At 42.8% G+C, this 21,267-nt stretch overlaps 1 protein-coding gene across 4 annotated transcripts in view; it reads right to left on the bottom strand.

Moving 5' to 3' along the window:
* SORCS1 (sortilin related VPS10 domain containing receptor 1) overlaps nucleotides 1-21,267 on the bottom strand; it is a 304,454-nt gene that overhangs the window by 16,667 nt on the left and 266,520 nt on the right. For all 4 annotated transcript variants that reach the window (XM_056352733.1, XM_056352734.1, XM_056352735.1 and 1 more), the window contains exons 19-23: nucleotides 14,516-14,702; nucleotides 10,523-10,656; nucleotides 8,479-8,602; nucleotides 7,380-7,492; nucleotides 4,062-4,193 (exon numbers count right to left, since the gene is read on the bottom strand). In XM_056352733.1, coding sequence (XP_056208708.1) covers nucleotides 4,062-4,193; nucleotides 7,380-7,492; nucleotides 8,479-8,602; nucleotides 10,523-10,656; nucleotides 14,516-14,702 — 690 coding nt within the window. The remainder of the gene's footprint in view (nucleotides 1-4,061; nucleotides 4,194-7,379; nucleotides 7,493-8,478; nucleotides 8,603-10,522; nucleotides 10,657-14,515; nucleotides 14,703-21,267) is intronic.

Here is a 21,267-nt window from a genome sequence, read left to right as displayed (position 1 = left end):
GGGAAAAAAAAAGTAAAGTCACAACATTTTGGTCATAGATACAAGACTTTAAATATGCAAAATGCTTTGGGATTCTGCAGGATGAAAGGCCTTTTGATTCTTATAAAGCTGTGAAGAGTAAGCTGTAAGTTTACACTGACTACAGAAAGTGGAGTGGATCGAGCAACCTGAAGTCCTCAGAAATTCTGTAATTTTGTATTAGGTGAAATTGTCCCATGCTGCACATTAAGAAAAATTTCCCAGGCTCGTATGTACTGGGGTTTTTTCAGCTGTAAATAGCAGTTAAACTTTTTAAAAGGTACTTTTGTCTCCCATGGGGAGACTGCATCAGGAATACAGAGTTCACATTTCTAAATGAAATCTGCAAACAGATATGACAATAATTGGTACTGTGTGTACACAGAACAAAATAATAAACCTGGGGCACTTGAATGAGAGTGGTACATCAGCTCAAGGAGAACATGACATCTAACGTCTAACTGCAGTCCCAACAAGAGCATGAGATTTGCACCATGAATGATGATAAATTAGCATTTAATTTAGATAAATAAAAATTCAGTATGCTAAATGCATGCTAAAGACATGCACCACCCTAACGGAAAACTGCATGGAAATGTATATTTGTCAAGCGTGATGTAGAGCCTAGGACAGCTTCCAGTGCCACTATTACTGTACCCAACAATTCATGGCTTACTCTGATTAGATTCATAAAATATGAGTGGCACAGAGTAGTTTAATAGACTTTGACAAATGGGAAACTAAGACCTAGATTTTCAAGGGACACTGGACATCTAGTTGCCTCTGAAGTCAATGGAAACTACATACCTAGAGACCACAGCATGGCTGGACAGAGAGACCCAAAGGTGTGCTAAAGAAGCCAAATGAGTATGTACCAGATAAAACCAGCTTAATCTGCCTCAAGAGAAAACAGTGAGAAAGTAAACCGCCATGGTTACTAGGTATGTATCACATTTACTGGCAAATGTGAAAGTCCATGAAACCACATGTACCCGTCATTGTTTTACCCATGGCAGCACAACGGTCTAGCTCAGGTGATGAAATACAGCTTGGTTAAGCAAGCTGCCCAAAACCTCACAGATGCTCTGTAAAAGACATGGCTTGCAGCAATTTTGTGAGTTTAATGTGGGGAGATGTAGTCTGAATTCCCTCTTCCGCTACTGTTTCTATCACTTTCCCCTTCTTCCCACTCCAATCAGCTGTCCTTAGCTTTGCTTGCTCTAGCTAATGAAGGTTAGCATGCACCACCTACACGATTTACATGGCTTCTGCCTTTCAAACCCAGGCTGGATGAGCAGAACATCAGGACTGCCAAGTGTCCCTTGCCTCTCTTCTGGTACCTGGCATGTGAATATGATGGATTCAGGGTTGTACCACCACATCCATGTCATATGATTGCAACTTTAGGAGGCTCTAACAGGAGGGGAAGAAGAGGAGGGGGCTGTAGCACACTTCATTCTCCTGTGCCTACAGTGTTCATGGTGGGTTTCACGCCCTTCTACGGTATTTCACTCAGTTTCACCAACTTCTGATTTTGAGAATGAGTTAGGTTTTCCCTCCCTTGGGTACTGAAACAAGAGCTTTTGCATAATAGAAACATTAATTTCTGTAACTCTGTCCCACCTGATCTATTCTAACTGCAAGTGTTCCAGGAACAGAAACTATTTGTCACTGTCTCTGGACAGACTCACCATGAGTCTCATGTTGGAGAGTAGCTTCCATGTGTGATATGACACCACGAAAAAAGCAATCTACATAATTGCTTCCTTAAGGAACCTTATTCCATCGCAGTTTGTACAAACTATTTCCACTTTGTTCCTGTACACGTTAAAGATTCTCTTCCAAATTAGAAAAAGTCACACAGAACTATAAAACCTTTGGGCGCGCACCTGCAAACACACAAACGCCTTTGAATAGCTTGTTGCTTGCTCACGAACACAAGACAGATTTTTGTTCCTATCAGAAAAGAACACTATACATTATAAAGTACCTAAGAAGCAACTTAAGCTGTCATCAGCAGAAACATCTGCTCCCAGTATTCATCCCAGTGACTTCCAAGCACAGAGAGAAGGTGTTGAATGGACTCTGAAACACTTTGGGAAAGGGATAGTGAAGGATCACAGGCCAAATGGATGACAAAACAGGAACAGTATCAGAATACACTTCAGACCTGAAGGCAGAAACAGATGTTTGGGCCCTCCTTAGGCAGTTCCCACTGAAAACAATGCCATTTTCTAGTAGAGTAATTAGGAAGGGGAAAGCAGTACCCACAGACTAGTAAGAAAAACATTCTGATCATCCTGATGGGAGCCAGGGAGATACTTCTCCACAAGAAACAGCTGGCTGAAAATGGCAAATAGTTTCTGGCTCTTCAAAGGTTACCATTTGGACCCTGCAGGATGCCAGAGAAGCTGCTGGAGTCCCACTGAAAATGACATTTCTTCTTGTCCATAAAAAGGGTCAGGAGTGCACTGTCAGGGCTTCCTTTCCCACAGCCACAGAGACCCCATTTTTACAGGGGGATAAAAGAAAAGGACAAAGAGAGGGAGTAATTGGCAAAACACAATAAGCTGCTGAGTGCCAGAGGGGAGCTGGGTCAGATATAAATTTGAAAGTTTATGGACTGGCTTCCTTGCCAATTTGTGATGAATGAAAAGAGAAGGGGGTTGAAGGAGAAAAGGGAGGAAAGGTTTTGTGGAGCAGTAAATCTCCATCTTTTTTGTTTATTACATGGGTGGTGAAAATTGCAGAGGAAACTAATTTGTCAAAAAAAGAAAAGATGATTGCTAAGGATGCTGAGCAAGGGAAAGTTTAAGAATCTGGGTGACCTAGTGGTTTCAGGCCCACAGCTAAGTTAACAAGGCCTTAGACTGCTGCAAGAGGCAGTTGCAACTGCCAGTAACAGGTCAGGCAGTTGAAAAGGCTGCTAGAAAACAAGAATACAAGGAGTGGAAGATATTGTTGATAGATGCACTGATGGGAAGACTTCACTTATTCACAAATCGAGGGACAAACCCAAACAGAAGTGCTAAACCCCTTGTGCCATACAGTGGAGCAGCAGGCATCCAGGAATGCTGAGGATTTCACCATAGCACTGATGCTGGTATTTGTGAGCTGACAACACCCTCTACACCAATGTTCATATAGCTCGTACCGACATGGGGCATGTCTGCTTGAGCCACAGACATACTGTATGGAGAGGCAGAGGTAGGGTGGTGCTTCACCCACAGTTAGTTATCTTTGCCCCTGGAATCTGAAGTAATAAGCTGAGAGATATTTCAGGATTTTTGGCCAGCATAGCGTTTCATCTTTTAGTCACAATCATGCTAGGGTCACCTGGTGGGCAGGACCTTTGAGGCCTGCAGGGAGATACAGTCCTCCAGTTGTCATAGCCTGCTTCAGCCTTGCACAGAGAAAACAATTTATAGTGGCTGAACCCCACTGCCAGCATCATGAAGAGGACAGGCAGATAATCCAACCCCATCCCTGTGCCTTAAAGTAGCGAAGTTCTGACCTGCACAGGTCTACCACCCAGCTCTGTCCTCCAGTGCTTTCTAAACTCTTGACAGCCTCATAAAGTTTGGCTTATGAGGCTACTCCGGTTCCTGTGGGCAGGAATCATCCCCTGAATCCTTCCTGCTTTTTTTCTACTTCCATGAAGTAGAACAGAACTTCTAAGAGGAGAGACATGGTATCATGCAAATTTATGTCAATTTAACATTATTGAGGAATCCAAATGGAGTCTCAGCTTCTAAATACAGCTCCAAAGTGTTTGGGCAGAGTAAAAAAAAAACAAACAAACAAATCCAACAACAAAAAAACAACAAAAAAACCCAAAAAGAGGCTGTAGCAGATACCACAGTCATTACATAGATGCCGATGAATCAGATGCATTTATACCACAACTACTTGTTCTAACCTGCCTTGGAAATCCCATATATATATATATATATATATATATATATATATATATAAAAAAGTATATATACACAGTTGGACACAAATAGATAAATATACACTTATCCAAGTAATGGACACAATACCTGCTCTAGGTCTGCTGCCGTTCTTTTACTTTCTCCTGTGGCATCTTGATATGGTAAAATGAAGAGTTCAGCAGAGGTGGGCAGACCAGGGAGCACTGCGACCAGAATATGCTTGCTTGAAATACCTGTTGCCTGATACACAGACAAATAATGAACAGATAAAGAGTGGGGATGGCACTGAATACTGAGAGCTTCTTTGCTCAGGCATCACAGTACATATACAAATTATGTAGGGTATATCTGGTACAACAGGGAGAAACTTGTTACAATCCACTGCAGGTAAAAAGTCAGGGATTGATAATTTCCTGATCTAAGCTATTTTACGAATGTTCTCCAGTATAATAGGCAGGGTCCTAAGGCAATAGCGATAATCAAACATGTGCTAAAAGGAGCTCCTATATAACAGTTGCATATGGCACAATTTGCTTTGTCTAAATTTAGCTGCCTTAAAGTTATGACTATCCCAAGTTAGTCCCTGAGGTTCTTCATTTAGTCAGTGGTAAGAAGCTGCAAGTTAAGGGCCCAGTATATGGGCAGAACTGCACTCTGGAGGTGTGATTAGCCAAAACATTTTAAAAGCCATGTGGAGACTCAGGGAGGGAGAAGATGATGAACCAAATTTGAAACCCAAAAGCCAAACAAATTCTTATAGCTCACATCCTGAGTCAACTCCAAAAGACTTTTTTTGTTGTTGTTTTGTTTGTGCATGTGTTTTGTTTTGTTAGGTGTTACAGATTGTATTAATGTGCAGATTTGTATTTTTTTTTTGTCCTGTTGCCTGAAAATCTTAAGCAACCAGTTAAAACTCAAATCTCCCTTTGGCATAAGTTAGCCAAAATTCAAAGTACCCCGCAGGCATCGTTATTAGGGTCATCTCTGGTCATGGGTTTCAGCTGCTGTTACCATGACATTACCCAGTCAGACTGCAGCGTTATTCTCCAGAAAAGAAGCTAGTGTGTCCTTCAGAAGGTTTCGTGAGCCAAAAGAAGGCGAAACATAGTTTGCTGAATCTTCCTCCATTGCCTTTTTGTGTTCTGGATTATCCAGCAAATGTATTTAAATCTCAAGGGTATTTTAATTTAGACCTTAAGTTTTGAGGTGCTGAATTTAGCAGGTCACTTTTAAAGGAGTAAAAAAAGTGCCCTCAGGTATGAGGGACAGCCCACAGCAGCCTGACGCAGCACAGAGACTCCCCTGCAGCCAGGACCTGCAGCCCTCTCACACAGTAACTGGACCTAAACCACAGGAATTCTCCCTGGTAGTTCAGGAGGAAAGACGTGGAGCAGCTGCTCATTGAAGGAAATTATGGATGGAGGATAAGGAGTCAGCAAAAACTGATTAGAAATCACTAGTACTTGAGCTAATTCTGTGGCTATCCCACGCATGACTGCTGACAGTCCAGGGAATACCCTGTGGAGCTATAAAAACTGAATGCTTCCCCTCCACTGCACAGCAAGGAAAAACCCCTCCACTGCTCACCAAGGAAAAATGTGGGTTTGTTGCTGTTGTCTTTTTTTTTTTTTTTAATATGGATTTAGAAAAGAAACAACTGTAGCAATGTAAAGATCTCACATTCTTGACAAGTATTCTGTGAAGCCAGGGACTGCATTATTTGTGCTGGCCTAACAATTTGTTCTACGATGTCAAGAAAAAGACACAGGATTACTGGTTAATGAAAAGTGTTCGTTTTTAGAGTCTGGCAATGATTTTTTTTTTCTTTCTTCCCCTCCTTCCCCCCCCAGAAGCTTTTGGCTGATCTACTCAATTCATTCTTGACTTCATCAAAAGTGGGAGACAGGACTCAGAAAATCAATGACGTGAGCAAATAATTATGATCATATATACAAAATAAGATATTCTGTGATAATATGAAAATATCCTTACTCTAGAAAGAAGCTGAGATTTTACTACAGAATTATAAATTCTTATGCAGAATTTTTATCCAAGACTATGGTACTCTGTAGTAAGAGTGTAATACTTTAATAAAAGTTCATAAATATTCTATAGCACAGCTATAATTTCCTATTGAATTATTCAGTTATTCAAATAATTTTAATACAGTTTACTTAATTTCTGTATAAATCTATCTGTTTTTTCTTTATTTTTTACAGAAACCTCTCACAAAGGCTTGTTTAAGGTGAATCATTTAGCTATGTAAAGAGGGGTAATTAGCTATCAATTTTTTATGCTTTTTTAATTCAAACAACAAAAAGATTTTGTGTTTTCACTGCTCTGCTTTTGGAATGTAGCCTTGGTACTGTAGTTTTACAATCCTTTTTTTTTAATGGCTTGATTTTGTTTTATTGACTTGTTTATATTCTGAAAATTCATCCTGAAGATAAATGGATCCTTGAACACTTGTTACAGACATACATAAGTCAGAAAAACCACGTCCAGAAAACATGTTCTTTTTTTTCCTTTCCTCCTCTCCTCCTGTCTTTTGAGGAAATTGAAGAAAAAAATCTCAGAAACAATCCAGACAAGTTTGTGTGATTAGTGCACAGTGTTTTTCCAGTCATTTTAAACACAGAGGATGCTATGAATGAACATATAAGCTTGCTAATATCATCTACAAGCCTTGTAACCTTTCAAAATCTGAGTATCTTTATTTTTTTAAAAAAGTAGAAACCCTGTTTCAAATGGTTCCTTTCACTGTTTTTCTGCTGAGCTGAGAAACCTCAACTGTTGTCTCTAACTTTTCTTAGCCTCTCAGTTTGAAATCCAAATCTTCAGCCACACAAGTATATTTTTATGACATCCTGTTCCTCGGTTAAAGGTGGCACTTCAGAGCTTCTCCACAGCGTTGACGGGAGAACCAGCATCCAATCCTGACCCGTGAACCTCATGCTATGTGAAAGACATAAAGCACTTACTGTGGTCTTCTTCTCTGTAGTAAAAATTGTTTTCTTTTTAGTCTCCTAAGTTTCCTGCAGTGTATTTGTAATTCCATTAGAACAGCACTACTTTACACTGCTGTATAAGAATAGCAGTAAAAGAAGTAAGAATTCTTTGCAGCTGTAAAGGCATTTGTACAGCTATAGGCAGGTATAAGTAATTAGTTTTCTATATGGCCTTTTCTCAGAAATATTCCACATAATCCACTGTCATTAAAAAGAATAAACTGAAGGCTGACTCTGAGCACCAGATTGTCATAGCATGGGACAGTTTCAGCTGTCTAAAATTTAGGATTCTGGCCTCAAACACCAGTCTAGTCTCCTTTTATAGCTAGTAGAAACAGAGAGACACCTTGAGAGAACAGCTGATCCAGTTGGAACATAAAGCAGGACCACTGCAATGCAGGTTGTGCACATTGCTTACCTCCACCACAGCTCTCTTGACTACTCTGCCAATGTCCCTCCTCCACTCTGGGATATCTGGGTTGTAGTCATCCAGGTTTGGAGAGAATGATAACCGCAGGGACTGAAATTGCTCTGTAGATACAATGACATGGTGGTGAGTAAAGAATGAAATGCCTCAGTGCCAAACGAGCGGGCAGAACCTAGTGAAACCTGCTGCAGCTCACATTTTGCTTAATCAGTCTGCAGGTGAGGCACAGACTGTCAGAGAATCCAGCAGTGTGTCTGAGAGGGCTGGAGAATCTGAGAGATTCACTGCTCCAGTGTCACAGAACTGGAAAAGGTGATCAGCCTTTATTTTAGTGGGTGACTACCACTGGAAAAGGAGCTGTGTGGGGAATGTAAACGAAATGCTACCTTAATCTTGACTTCTGAAGCAGGCATGCCCTGTGAAAGAAGTTGTGATTGTACTCTCATAGACATGCCCCAAACACTTGAAAGTTAATTGGAAGGGGACAGGGATAAAGCTGGGGAGAGAACTAGCCTTGGAAAATGTACTTCTTAATCCCTGTTGCTGTTAACAGAGATGCCCACACTGATCACTACGACCACGTGTTTAGCACAAACAGCTAAAACTGGGATTCTCAGTGGTTCTCAGGCTCCATTTACACTGTATATTTGTGTGCCCTAACTTCTTCTGAGGCCTGAGTACAATATCAAGCCAGTACAGATTTCTGTACAGAACTGCAGCACAGCATTGACTTATCTTTCATATTAAGCAGCTTTTGCATGAGTTAAGAGGCCTCTACCAGCCAAGAAGGGGGAAAACCAGCTCCCAAAATGACCTAACATTTTGACAATCATGTAGGGTGACCAAATAGTGATAAAGCAGGTGCAGGGGGCTCTGGGAAGGAGATCAATGTTCTGCAGTCATCACAGTTTGGACTAATGTCAGTCAGTGGCCTTCAGAGATGTTATGCTGAATGGATAACACTGGAACTGAGTTTATAATCTCACTCAAAGCATCCTGGAATAAAGACCACACGTTGCTGCCAGCTAACCTGGCTCTCTAGGTCTTGAATATGGAGACTCCTATGTGAAATGAAGGCAGAAGAACTCACCATACACAGCAATAGTCTTTGTGTCCTGAAGAATTGTGTTTCCCGCTGAAACCTGAACAGTAATGGTGTTCATCCCTTCCACAGAGAATGTGAATGTGATGCTCCCTTCCAATGTGATCAGCGGCTGCAAGTATATCAGAAAAGGAGAAATTAAAGCAATTTGGCTAGAAAGGAAAAGCAAAAATGAATTTGGCGCTCTGGCCTGTCGGGATGGTTTGTGGAGTTAGTTTCAACTTGGAAACTTAAGACCTAGAAAGGCTGCCATGACACGGAAGCCAATTTTCCAGAGAAGACCCAGCAATCCAGATGGGGATGTCCTCCTGAAGCTCAGAGTAAAGTACCTATAATTTCCAAAGGAACTAAGTTTTAAGATATCCCTGTATTTCTCTCCCACCTAGCATGCTGGCTGATCTGGATCCCATGTTCAAGTGTCCATCTTTGCTGCACTCCCCAGAGAGGTCCAGATCCTAATACAAGGGCCTACAAGACTCACTGCTCAGGTATCACACTCCTTAGAGATCTAGCTGTGATTTGTTTCAGGTGACTCAAGGAGGTTTTGAGAGAACCAGGAGGCAAATTAAGATGGCCCAGTTTTTCTCCCATGTTACCCTTAGACATGGAGATGTTATTTTTGGAAAGTGATGGTGTTCAGAGAGGACACAAACCCCCTCAGCTTGCTTCACTCTGCAACCAGTTTATCAACAAGTTGTGTCCCCTTTCAGCAGTCTCTTCCCTACCTTCTCTTTTCACTTATTAATGAACTCTGGCTGAGATCTTCAAAGCACCCAGTATTAAGTCAAACTCTGTTGCCATTGTAGTCTGTAGTAAAACTCTCACTTCAATGAGAACAGCGCTAGACGGACCCTGATCACTTAAGAGCTTAGCAGATCAGAAAGAAGGTTAAAAAGTGACAATTACAACCTGTAAGTACCTCTAGAGGGAGATGATTTCTGATAGTACAGACAATTCTTTAATCTACACACAAAGGTAGCTTGAAACCGAAGCTAGATAAATTCAGACTACAAACACAGCCTATGTGTTCAACGCTCGGCATAATTAACTGTAGGGAAATAGTTGGGGGAGAGGGTAAAAAAACCCGAGCAGTGTATTCTCCATCATCTGAGGGAAATTATTAATGCAAAACAACAAAAAGTCATGTTCTGCCTTAATCACAAAGAGTTAAATAAAGCAGAAGGTACTGATGAAACCTTTTGACCTGCATTATAGAGAAGATCACCACTTGTGGTTGAAGGTCACCCTTGGTTCTAAAAAATTTGTGAAAATCTCTCCCCTTAGAAACTAATTAGGGTCTCTGGGTACTTCAGCCACAAAGATACATAAAATAACAGTTGTAATGCCCATGCAGATTTACCAACACTGCAAGCACAGAGGCAGCAGAATGCAGTGCATGCTGGTTTTGTATCTGAGCCGAGCCCAGAGGCAGGGAGGTGTGTTGGGAACCATTTAGCCACTAGTAGCACATGATAATAAGGTCTTCATGCACACGTGGTTTAGCATAGACTGTGATGGCTCAGTATTGGGCTCAGCACATTTAAAGGGAGGCATAGAACTGATGGCAGTCTCTTCCCTTGTTAGTCACCAGAGAAAGGAGGTTTAAACTCTCGGGCTATGTTAAGTCAGTTCCAGATACAAGAACAACTTCAGTTTGAAAGGTTATTATCCTAAAAAGAATCCCAAACCCATAAGGTGGTTTTTTGTTGTTGTTATTGAACAATGGAGAGTAGGGAAAAACACAGTAATTCTGGATTTTTGTTCACTACATCCATTTTGGATGTAAATACAGGGACAAAGCTATTGGCAATTTGCATGAAATGGCAAGAAACCCTACAGCTAAGTCTCAGCAACAACCACAAAGCAGTTTTACATTTCACTGCCGGTATGCCACAGAACCACCAGTCTCCCGGTTTCTGGTTTATAATTTTCTTGCTTGTGTGACTATTCAGAAGCATTCCCAGATCCCTCCCTCCGTCCTCAGAGGGCTTCTCCAGGATTATATTGATTTCAGTCCATAAGGAATACAAACCTCTGTGTTGTTCCCAAACCACCAGACATAAGTAAGTGTTCCCACTTGGCTTGGCCACAGTACCGCCGTGGCATTGACCTCCTTGTTCTTTGTGGTGACAAATGGTAGGGCTAAGTGAACATGTTCCAAGGGGCCTGCAGAGACAGAAGCAAGAAGTGAGTCCCCCTTCCGTCAGAAATGTCAGCCTGAGGGGATATCCATTGGTTTAGGGGGAGAAGTCCTCCAAATCACTGTCAGGCATGCCAGTTAATATTTCTGCTTGGTGCCATTTCTAAAGGCTGGCTTAAATCTGTTCCTCAGAGAGCAGGAGTTACCCATGTACCTGAGGCTGAAAAAGCTGGACTCTCTACTGCACAAATGGCATAAACTCAGGGACTTTATATGCAACTTCACCAAAAGAGGCAGAGCTTTGTTACATGAATATGGCCTTCACTGGGAAGACATAAGAATGTGCAGGGCAAGTGGCTTCAGTGGATATGAGGCATCTCTGCTGCTGCAAACTGCTATGATATGGTGAACTTCAGCAGTGGTGTATCCATTTATGTCAGCTGAAACTCTATCTGAAGGCAAGCTATTCACCAAGCGTCTTCATTTAAATGTTACCTTATAATACCTCCTTTTCCTCAATAACTTCTTTTATTTCTTTAGTATAAACAGAATATAATTCATTCAACAAGTGACATTATGCCCAGGGTTACACATTTCCCATCTTCTGGAGACAGATGGGCCTTTGTTGTTACATCTTGTCCTAGAGATTATTTTTTTAAAATGTGTTCTGACTGTTCACTTAGAGAACAAAGCATCTGTCCTGAGAGTGACAGAGAAAGAAAAAGAAAGAAACGCCAGGTGACATGGGGACATGGATTTCTTAAATAAATGAAGACCACATCTACATGTACTACATCTGCAAGCTCCCTACTCATCAGAAGCAGAGACCACAGCCTGGGAGGATTGATTGTCCTTACGGAGCTCAGATACGAGAGGGTTTTATGTATTTCAGGAGAGGAATTTCCAGGACATAACCCATGCAGATATCACCATTTACACCTTACTTTTCAAGCTAAAGGAACACCACACATTTTGGAGCAAGCACCTTGTACCCTACACATCTCACACAGGCAGAGAGAGAAATATGAAAAAAATATCCCAAATCAAACTGTATAAATAACATCAGAATAAACAAGGGCCAGTGTTCCTGACTTATTAGCAAAATGTATCTTTCTCTGGGCTGTAGACACAGCCGTTGCTTAACCTGAAGCAGCCCAGTTAAGACTAATCAAAGCCTGCTATAGACCAGACCACAGTGCATTTTTCCTTTTAGAATCAGCAGTCAACAATCTTCTTGAAAATTCAAGAGAAGCCAGAATTTCACCCTTATAATCTTAACAGCATTCCCCTGCTCAGATATATTTCTGTGACTGGGCTGCACCTGCTTTCAGCACGACGCAGAGACCTGAAAAACAGCAGCTTCTCAGGTTAAATATTTTGCAACTCTGGTGTTCTTTGGGATGTTTGCCAAATGCCCAGTGTCAGCACAGCCCTTTAAATGAACAAATGTCCTAACACCAGATTTGGTGACAGCAGCGACAATGGAGCCCATGTAAAGTCTAATATACTCCAACATAACTGCATAGCTACTCTGAGCACATCTCAAATGACCCTGCACTGCAGAGAGTGCCCCAGTACCTCCTTGGACCTCCACCATATGCCTGCTAGGAAAGAACATGACAGAATGGCTCCAGGAAGCCAATTCTGCTTGAGTGCTGTGCGTGTAGCTGGGTCAGCGGCTGAAGTGCCGAACTACTGTCTGGCCAGCAGATGGCGATAGCTCACTCTGGATAGGCCCTCGGCTTGGTACCGCTTTCTGCCAGGGAAGTTTGAAAAGCGTTCAAGAGAATTAATTTCTGAGCTTCGTGCAGGACCGTGGAGACTACAGACCTTCACCTGCCCTAGGAAAAACTGTGTACAAGACCAAGACAATAGGAAGGGAGAAGCTTCCCAAAAGGTTCCCTTGGGTAGGGGAGTTATTCTGAAGCGTTCAGGAAAATGCATAACTATCCAGGGGAAAATTCTGACCTGTCAGGACAGTTCAGAGACAGCCTGTTGGCTAGAGAAACAGTTTATATACAATTTACTGTACATCCACCCCAAAATACTTCTACCTCACAATAGTCTGTGGTTTTGAATGCCTGGACCAACTACTATGCACTGGCCCCGTGGCTGCAGAAGGATGAGAGCACAACACAGAGGCTTTACGCTCATCTTAGAGATCACAAGCACTGTGATTCAGTGCCTGCAGTTTTCCCCTCAGCACATCTGCTGGCCACAGGTAGGGAAGGGTGCTGGAATGCCCAGACAGGCTATATGTGCTCATATATTAACTCCGTAGCAAGGGGTCACACAGTTCATAGCCCTTCCTGAAACTCTCTGGATGTTCAGGCTGCACACTGCTTTTCTGTGGGTCTTAGCAGCCTAAGGTGTGCGTCTATTGTAAGGACAGATATTTTTACAAAACTTCCCAAAGGCCAAGCTTATACTCCACAAGCAGAATACTCAGCAGAGAGCTGAGTAGCAATGCAAGCATTTAAATAGGATTTAGAAGCTTTTGTAAATCTGTATGTTAGGCTCTGGAGGGGACTGGATTTACTGTGCAACTCTGTCCTCAGCAAATCTAATGCTACTCTGAGTAGCACCACGCTCAGTCTGCAACCTGTTTTGAAGTCCCTAATTCTTATCATGTAGAGAAAAATGAGACATATCCCTTAGAGTGTCACTTCTCCAGGGGGTCAGACACGTATAATCTGGGACTGGCTGCAATAATCATGCAGTATTTAAGTCCTGTGCTGGCATTACTTACACAAAACACAGAAACGTACACTATCAGCTGCTAAGTCACATGAATTTATCTGAATATTGCTTATTTCTCATACTGCTTAAACAATCAAAATAATTCTTAAGCTTTTAATGTCTCAAGAAAATGGATTAAAACAGCTCCTGCTTCTCTAGTGCTCCCTCATAAACCCCCAGTGTTCCACAGCTACACCTCCCACTGCTCCCATCTGTTGATATGATGGTGCACCATTAAAGAGCTGCCCTCTTCCCCTGAAGAGGCAGCTGCTTTCATGCTGTATGAACTACAAAACTAGAGTTAAAGTGTATGGAATGTGCTGAATTATCCAGAAAGTATATGGAGTTAATTTGGTACAGGGTATGTGGTATTTCTGTAAGCATAACTTTAAGTTTTGGAATTTCCTGGTTTTTTACAGTAAATCTGGCACAGAGGCACACAGCTGAAAACACAAATAAGCCACAAAAAAACCACCCCACTGTATAAAGAAAATGATGGCTCCACACAAAATCCATTTGGTATGTTACAAAATTTCAGTAACAGGTTGACCCTTTGTGTTCATAACCATGTCTGAGAATAAATATGAAAGAACACATTGCTGGTTTTATGTAAGGACTTGAGATACATTTCAATTGTAAATAGAGCCAGCTGAAGTATAGAAAAGATTAAAAAGAATAGCAGAAAAGCAATGTGAAGATAATATTTTTTCTTGAAATACTCTTTAACACCAAGATTTTGGTTCCTATGACAACAGGAAGACTGAAATACACTGGTTTCCATTCCAGAGGTGGTTGCATTTCATTAGAGGGCAAAACACATGTACAAAGTAAAAGTCAAGGCTTTTAAAAGTGATTAAAGATCCTGGATGTCTTTGTATTTCTGGAATTGTAAACACGCTAATGAAGGTGCATTCAGAAAGGGCTGGAGACTCCTTTGATATGTCCCAAGGTAGAATACCCAAAATCAGAGGTGGAACATGTCACTATTGCCTGTGGCTCCCCTCCGTCTGGAGTCCTTTGTTGGAGGACAAACATTATAGCCCAACACGCTGCTTCCAGCTGCAAAGCCCCAAATGTTGTCTGTAAGAACAAGTAATAATTATTTAAAGAACAACAGAAGCTAACAATGAATATGAACATACATACATGTTACATGCAGGTAGAGGACAGCGTTGTCAGAACCCAGGCTATTTTCCACCACCACAGCCACTCGGAATATGCCCACGTTCTGGTAGATGTGCTTGATCCCATCTTCAGTCGAGCTGAGATTGGCATACGACACAGCAATGCCGTCTCCAAAATCCACCTGAATGAGGGATCTCTGGAGGTCTCCCTGTGGTGATAGTAAAGACAAAGGGTCAGAAAAGACTCTGCTTTTCTTTTGAGAGACTGGATCAGTGCAATGACCTAGACCAACCAGAGGACAGTTGCAAGGTCTGATGTTACCAGAGGAAAGGTGGTCACTTCATCAACTTCCTCAGCAGTCAGTGAAGAAAAAGTTGCACCCTCTTGAAGGTGACTCAGCTGCACTGTGAAGCTGTCCTCCAAGGTGTGTGCTGTAGCCCTGCTTTCCCAAACATCAGGGGGACCAGAGGATCTTCTAGAAAATATGCTGGCTCCTTCCCCTAAGTTTTCTTATAGGGAGGAACAGAGTTGTAGTGGGGAATGGTGTTCATCTCAGTAAGTGCTAAGGACATGGGTAGCTATTGAGATTGCCTCAGGAGTCCTTGGAATGACTCACACAGTGAGCTTTTGTATCTTGTGTCTGAGGTGCTGACCAAGATCTTATGGGTCAGGATTAAAGTGAGGGCAGGGACAGGTGACATAGGAGGGGTCTGTCTGCAACAGGGCACCGGGCCAGGAAGGCCGAGCAGGTGAGGCCCTCTATAGACAGATAGGAGCTGCCTCACACTCAAAAGCCCTGGTCCTCATGAGGAACTTCAACCACCCTGATACCTGTTTGAGGGACAACACAACAGGGCATAAACAATCCAGGAGGTTCCTGGAATAATTTGATGATAACTTCCTTCTCCAAGTGATACAGGAACCAACAAGGCGAGGTGCTACACTGGACCTGCCTCTCACCAACAAGGAGAGGCTCGTGGGGAATGTGAAGCTCAAGGGCAGCCTGGGCTCCAGTGACCATGAAATGGTGGAGTTCAAGGCCCTTAGGGCAGCGAGGGGGGTGCACAGCAGGCTCACTGCCCTGGGCTTCAGGAGAGCGGGCTTTGGCCTCTTCAGGGATCTCTTGGTAGCCTACCACGGGACAAAGCCCTGGAGGGAAGAGGGGCCCGAGAAAACTGGTTAATATTCACGGATCACCTTTTCGAAGCTCAGGAGTGATGTGTCCAAACAAAGAGGAAGTCAGGCAAAAATGCCAGGAGGCCTGCATGGATGAACAAGCAGCTCCTGGATAAACGTAAACACAAAAAGGAAGGCTACAGAAAATAAAGAGGTCACTGATGACAGCCAACATGGCTCCACTAAAGGCAAATAGTGTCTGACAAATTTGGTGGCCTCCTGTGATGGGATTACAGCATTGGCAGATGAGCAACTGATGTCATCTGCCTGGACTTGTGCAAAGCATTTGACACTGTCCTGCATGACATCCTTGTCTCTAAACTGGAGACACACAGATTTGATGGGTGGACCACTTGGTGGATAAGGGATTGGCTGGATGGTCACACTCAAACAGTTGCAGTCAACGGCTTGATGCCCAAGTAGAGACCAGTGCTGAGAGGCATGCCTCAGGGGCCGGTGTGGGGCCAGCACTGCTGAACATCTTTGTCAGCACCACGGACACCGGCACCGAGTGCACCTCAGCAAGTTTGCTGATGACACCAAGCTCTGTGGTGTGGTGGGCATGCTGGAGGGAAGGGAGGCCTTCCAGAGTGACCTTGACAGGCTTGAGAGGTGGCCCCGTGCAAACCTCATGAAGTTCAGCAAGGCCAAGTGCAAAGTGCTGCACCTGGGTTGGGACAACTCCCAGTATCAATATACAGGCTGGGCAGAGAATGGATTGAGAGCAGCCCTGAGGAGAAGGACTTGGGGGTGTTGGTGGATGAGAAGCTCAACACAACCCAGCAATATGCACTTGCAGCCCAGAAAGCCAACCGTATCCTGGGCTGCATCAAAAGAAGCATGACCAGCAGGTCAAGGGAGGTGGCTCTCTCCCTCAGCTCTGGGGAGACCCTACCTGCTGTACTGTGTCCATCTGGAGCCCCCAACATCAGAAGGACACAGGCCTGTTGGAATGAGTCCAGAGGAGGGCCATGAAAATGGTCGGAGGGCTGGAGCACCTCTCCTATGAAGACAGGCTGAGACAGTTGGTGTTGTTCAGCCTGGAGAAGAAAAGGCTCCGAGGAGACCTTATAGCAGCCTTCCAGTACCTAAAGGGCCTACAAGAAAGGTGGAAAGGGACTTTTTACAAGGGCGTGTAGGGACAGGACAAGGGGTAATGGCTTTAAAGTGGAAGAGGGTAGTTTTAGATTAGATATTGGGAAGAAATTCTTCACTGTGAGAGTGATGAGGCACTGGCACAGGCTGCCCAGAGAAGCTGTGGGTGCCCCATCCCTGGCAGTGTTCAAGGCCAGGCTGGATGGGGCTCTGAGCAACCTGGTCTGGTGAAAGGTGTCCCTGCCCGTGGCAGGGGGTTGGAACTAGACTATCTTTAAGGTCCCTTCCAACCCAAACCATTCTAGGATGATTCTATGATTCAAAACCATAAAAACCAGGAAGATAAGAGACATTCTCAGGGAAGGGTCAACTATATCGAAGCGGTGTTTTGTCAAAAGAACTGCTTCAGCCTCATATGATAACAAGAGCTTACAGCAGCTTAAGACTTGCTCAGTGGCCTAATTTAAAATGAGCTGGACTTGTATACATTTCAGAACAGCTACCAACACTATTGACACTAAGTGGGATCTTTGGTGCTTGCCTTAGAAGGGAAGGGCTAATAAATTGACAGAGCTGATTAAAGTCTTCTCCTCTTGCCTAGAGATTATCCCAGCAAAGTAGGTTTGTGGTATAACTCAGACTGCCACTTTGTTACATTAGTCTCCTGGGCTGCTAATCTAGCACGTTTCAGAATTGTTACAATAAATTACAATAAATAGATAATTAAATAAAAAGCCCATTTGGGAAACAAACAAACAAAAACTTAGAGCAAATCAAAAGCCAAAGATACCAGGGATCTGTATTCTCCATGACAGAACAGGGATCTGCTAATGAGAAACAATCCTGAAACAGGTTTTAAACTTCCACTCCTGAAACAAGTCCAGCTTGGTGCATGCAGCATTGTCAAACTCTACGTCAATCACCCAACCCAAAAAGGCTTTTGAAACCTTTTTTCAAAATGCAATGTAATTTCCTTACCAACAAAAAGCAATTAAAATATTTTTTTTGGTTGCAAACCTGTTTAAAAGACGGAAAAGTGAGTCATGCTTCCATATAAAAAAATCCATATATCCTATGTCATACACACTAGAAACAGTTGTAAGATTTTCTCACCTCACAGTGCAGTGACATGCCTATGGTAAGGGCAGTTTCTGACAGCCAGATAGTTACACAGCCCACACTGACCTGTATAACAACTGTGGCTGCTAAAGATCCTCTCCCTTTCAGGTAAGATGCAAGTACCTTGTCTTAACTTTAAGCATTCTCATGCCTTTGGAAAGTCTCCCTCTGTGGCTCTGCGTGATGCTTACGGTGGGTACGTTCATGCTGGCTGGCTGTTGCTATGCAGCAGCTCGCTCCACAGCCTGGCACGCTGAAGCAGCTGCTGCTGTCTGGAAGAATGCTGGTAAATTAATAGCCGAGGGCAGTTCATAAAATTGGCTGAAAGGACATTTAATTTACTTTGGTTTCCTTTTCCTTTTTTTTTCTGTGGTGGTTGTTGTTGTTGCTTTTCTTTTCCCTTGAGAAAGAAACAGCCCTCTGGATTCCCAACTGGCATGAAAGGTACCCATGTAAACCATTGGTGTCAGGCAGGTTTCCACATCAGAAAGGGAAATGTGTGTGTGTGTGACTATGGGAGGGAATTGCAACATAAGCTTTATATTCCTCATGGTCTCTCAGTCTTTTTATAAACTGTTGTGAAAGCAGAAATAGCGGAAGATCGCCTGAATGGAAAGCAGAATGAGTAGAGCTATACCTGGAGATGGCTTCCAAATGGATGAGACAAAAATAACTGTGTTGCTCTGTTCTGGAGGACCCCAGAGAGAAGGATGTGGCAGGGAAAAGACATCCCTTGATGGAGGCACATGTATTCTCACACATACCTCGTGCCATTTCCCTCCTGGTGTCCTGAAGGTGAAGACAACCACTCCCTGTTCACTTGAGAGAACCAGTGAGGGCAAAGGAACCCTGAGGTGCTGAGGCATTTACTGAGAAAACCAACATGAGTATCCTTTTAGAAAGAAACATGAGGGTCTCGCATGTTAAATCAGCTCCAAGGTTGCCCTTGGGTAGTTCTTAACTAAGTTTCTCCAAGTAATTAACTCGGAAACATCTGGAGTTTTCAATCTGGAGTTGACATATTGTCAAACCTAAGAAAGGTGCTTGAGCAATGCAAACTAGTAAGGCCTCCACTCAGCAAAGATCTTAGCAAATTCCCCATTGGATGCTTTACTAGGAGTTTAAGCACCTGCTTACCTTCTTCTTTGACACACCAATCACTGAGACAAGAGCTCCTACCTGCATTAGAAGATCAAACTAGGATGATCACACCAGTCCTCACAAAGGGCCATTAGGAACACAGGAGATGGTCTTAAGTAGGAGTTATGTCCTTTGTTGAGCTGAGTTATTTGAAAGAAAACATCCAATTTCAAACATGTTGCAGTGATTTGGGCACTCCTGACTGCCCAAGCCAACAGAGGACATCAAAAGGCATATAACTTCACGGATAGAAGTGAACATATATGACCACCTCAGCTCTAACCGCTTTCAGAGGGGGAGTGTATTCTCTCAAGGGCAATGCTGGACTCAGACCAAAGACATAGATCTGTGAAGTACCCTAAGATGCTCTCCCAGTTCCTCTAGGTCCATCATCACTAGGGTTTTAGCCATCTTTTCTAACTAAAAATGAGATTATGTCCTCAAACAGTGAAGCCATACTGCTGGGACAAAAGCTGTTCATACTGTTAAAGCTGCACCACCACAGCGACCCTGCTGGCTTTATCATCTCTGAGTATGGCTGAGGTCATGCAGTTGAAGTCTGTTTCAGGTTGAGGTATATTCCTCTGCATATTTGAGGCAGCAGCAGAAGATGAAAAGGGTGAAGCATTTTAGAACAGGCCTGTTTCTGCAAGTGTCAAAATTTATGTTTTAATGAATGTTTTTTCTCTTGTCTTCATTTTGTCCATAGTCATGAAAACCGTGGTGTCTACAGGTGCTGCCAGGGAAGGGAGCCATTTCTAAGGCATGCAAGATTTAGGTTTCAATTTTTCTTCCAAATTCCCTAGGGAGAAAAGATGCTGACAGAGACAGCTGAAAATCTAATTAGAGAAGGGCTGCAGCCACTGTTTCCCCTGTCTTTTTCATTTGCCTTGGCCTTTCCTGTTTTGTTTTAAAACCCTTTGAACTGGAAATACATTTTCCATTCAGTAAGATCCAGGCTATAACACTTCTCTAAAAATGCCACATTTTGAAAAGCTGACATTTAAAATTCTAGCTTAGGAAGTGGGAGAAAAAAGTCAGGAAAACAAAAAGAGTGTGTTTTGACTTGTTCTAATGTTTTATATGTGCCAGGTAAGAGCATGGGCAGAAAAAGACAGGAAGAGAAAGGGGGTGAGCCAAAAATCAAAACATTTCCCACACAGCCCACACCTGATCTACACCAGCCCCAGCTGCCTCTGTCACAGGCAGCTCTCCAGATCTGCTTGCAAGTGGCTATTTTACCAAGCGAAGTTTTATTCTGCAACAATTTGATGCAGATACACACATCTTGCGAAAACCTCTCCTGTTCCAGAAGTTTTTCCAGCTTCTCATCATTTTGACAAGGCCAATACCACATGATAGGGGTTTTCTGAAGCTTTTAGCTTGGATAAAGCAGACAGAAGACTCCCTGCATTACTTTGGAAGCCACAGCAAAGCACTTGGATGCTATAAGCACTAAACTTTGGGCAGCCTCTCTGGCCTTCATTGTAAGAGGTCTTTAATGCCAATGCTCTTAGGCATCAGGGGAGAAATTTAACAAGTAGGCTGCTTGTGGTGATACCTCTGCATTCGGCTCCTGTATTCTAATCACACTAAGCTAGTCAGCCAACAATTGCCATAGCTGAAAAAAATGGAAGTACTTTTGATGGATGTTTTTCACCTTGAACTAGGTACATGCAATATGCACAAGCTTGGATATAACCTGAAGTACACTGCAATCTGGATACAGGCTTTAGTCTAGCCAAAGACTTAAGCAGATGCTGAACTTTAAGCACACCAGTACTCTTTTTAGCATGAAAAGAAGCCCTGGTAATTAAAAACAAGTTTCCCAAGGCCCTGTATTATGTCCTTTACCTATACAATATTTGTTACTAAAATGTAAATCAGATATTAACTATTTTCTAAGGGATTTTCTCATTAAATGTCCAAGGGGGTTCCAAGTATACACAAAAGATTCTCCTCCCTCCTTCCCCTCCCTGCCCTCCCCAAGCCAAATGTGCATTTTACCTGTATCTTGCCAAAAGAATAGAAGTCTAGAGCTTACAGAAGACCTGGATGTGAAGCTTCCTGCATCAGGGTGTATCAAGAAACAGATCATACAGTTTGTGACAATAGTTTTAAACTTTGATTACTTTTATCCAGCTCTCAATATTTTAGTGTATGTGAGTGTATCCCACCTAGCAGGATTCTCTCTCAAACACTATGTTTGAATCTTGCCCAGAAGGTTGTAATAATGAATTTCC

Source organism: Falco biarmicus, chromosome 9 (genome assembly GCF_023638135.1).
Source record: "Falco biarmicus isolate bFalBia1 chromosome 9, bFalBia1.pri, whole genome shotgun sequence".
Taxonomy (NCBI): Eukaryota; Metazoa; Chordata; class Aves; order Falconiformes; family Falconidae; genus Falco; species Falco biarmicus.
The sequence above is the reverse complement of the archived record's forward strand: the minus strand, read 5'-3'. Positions and strand labels throughout refer to the sequence as shown.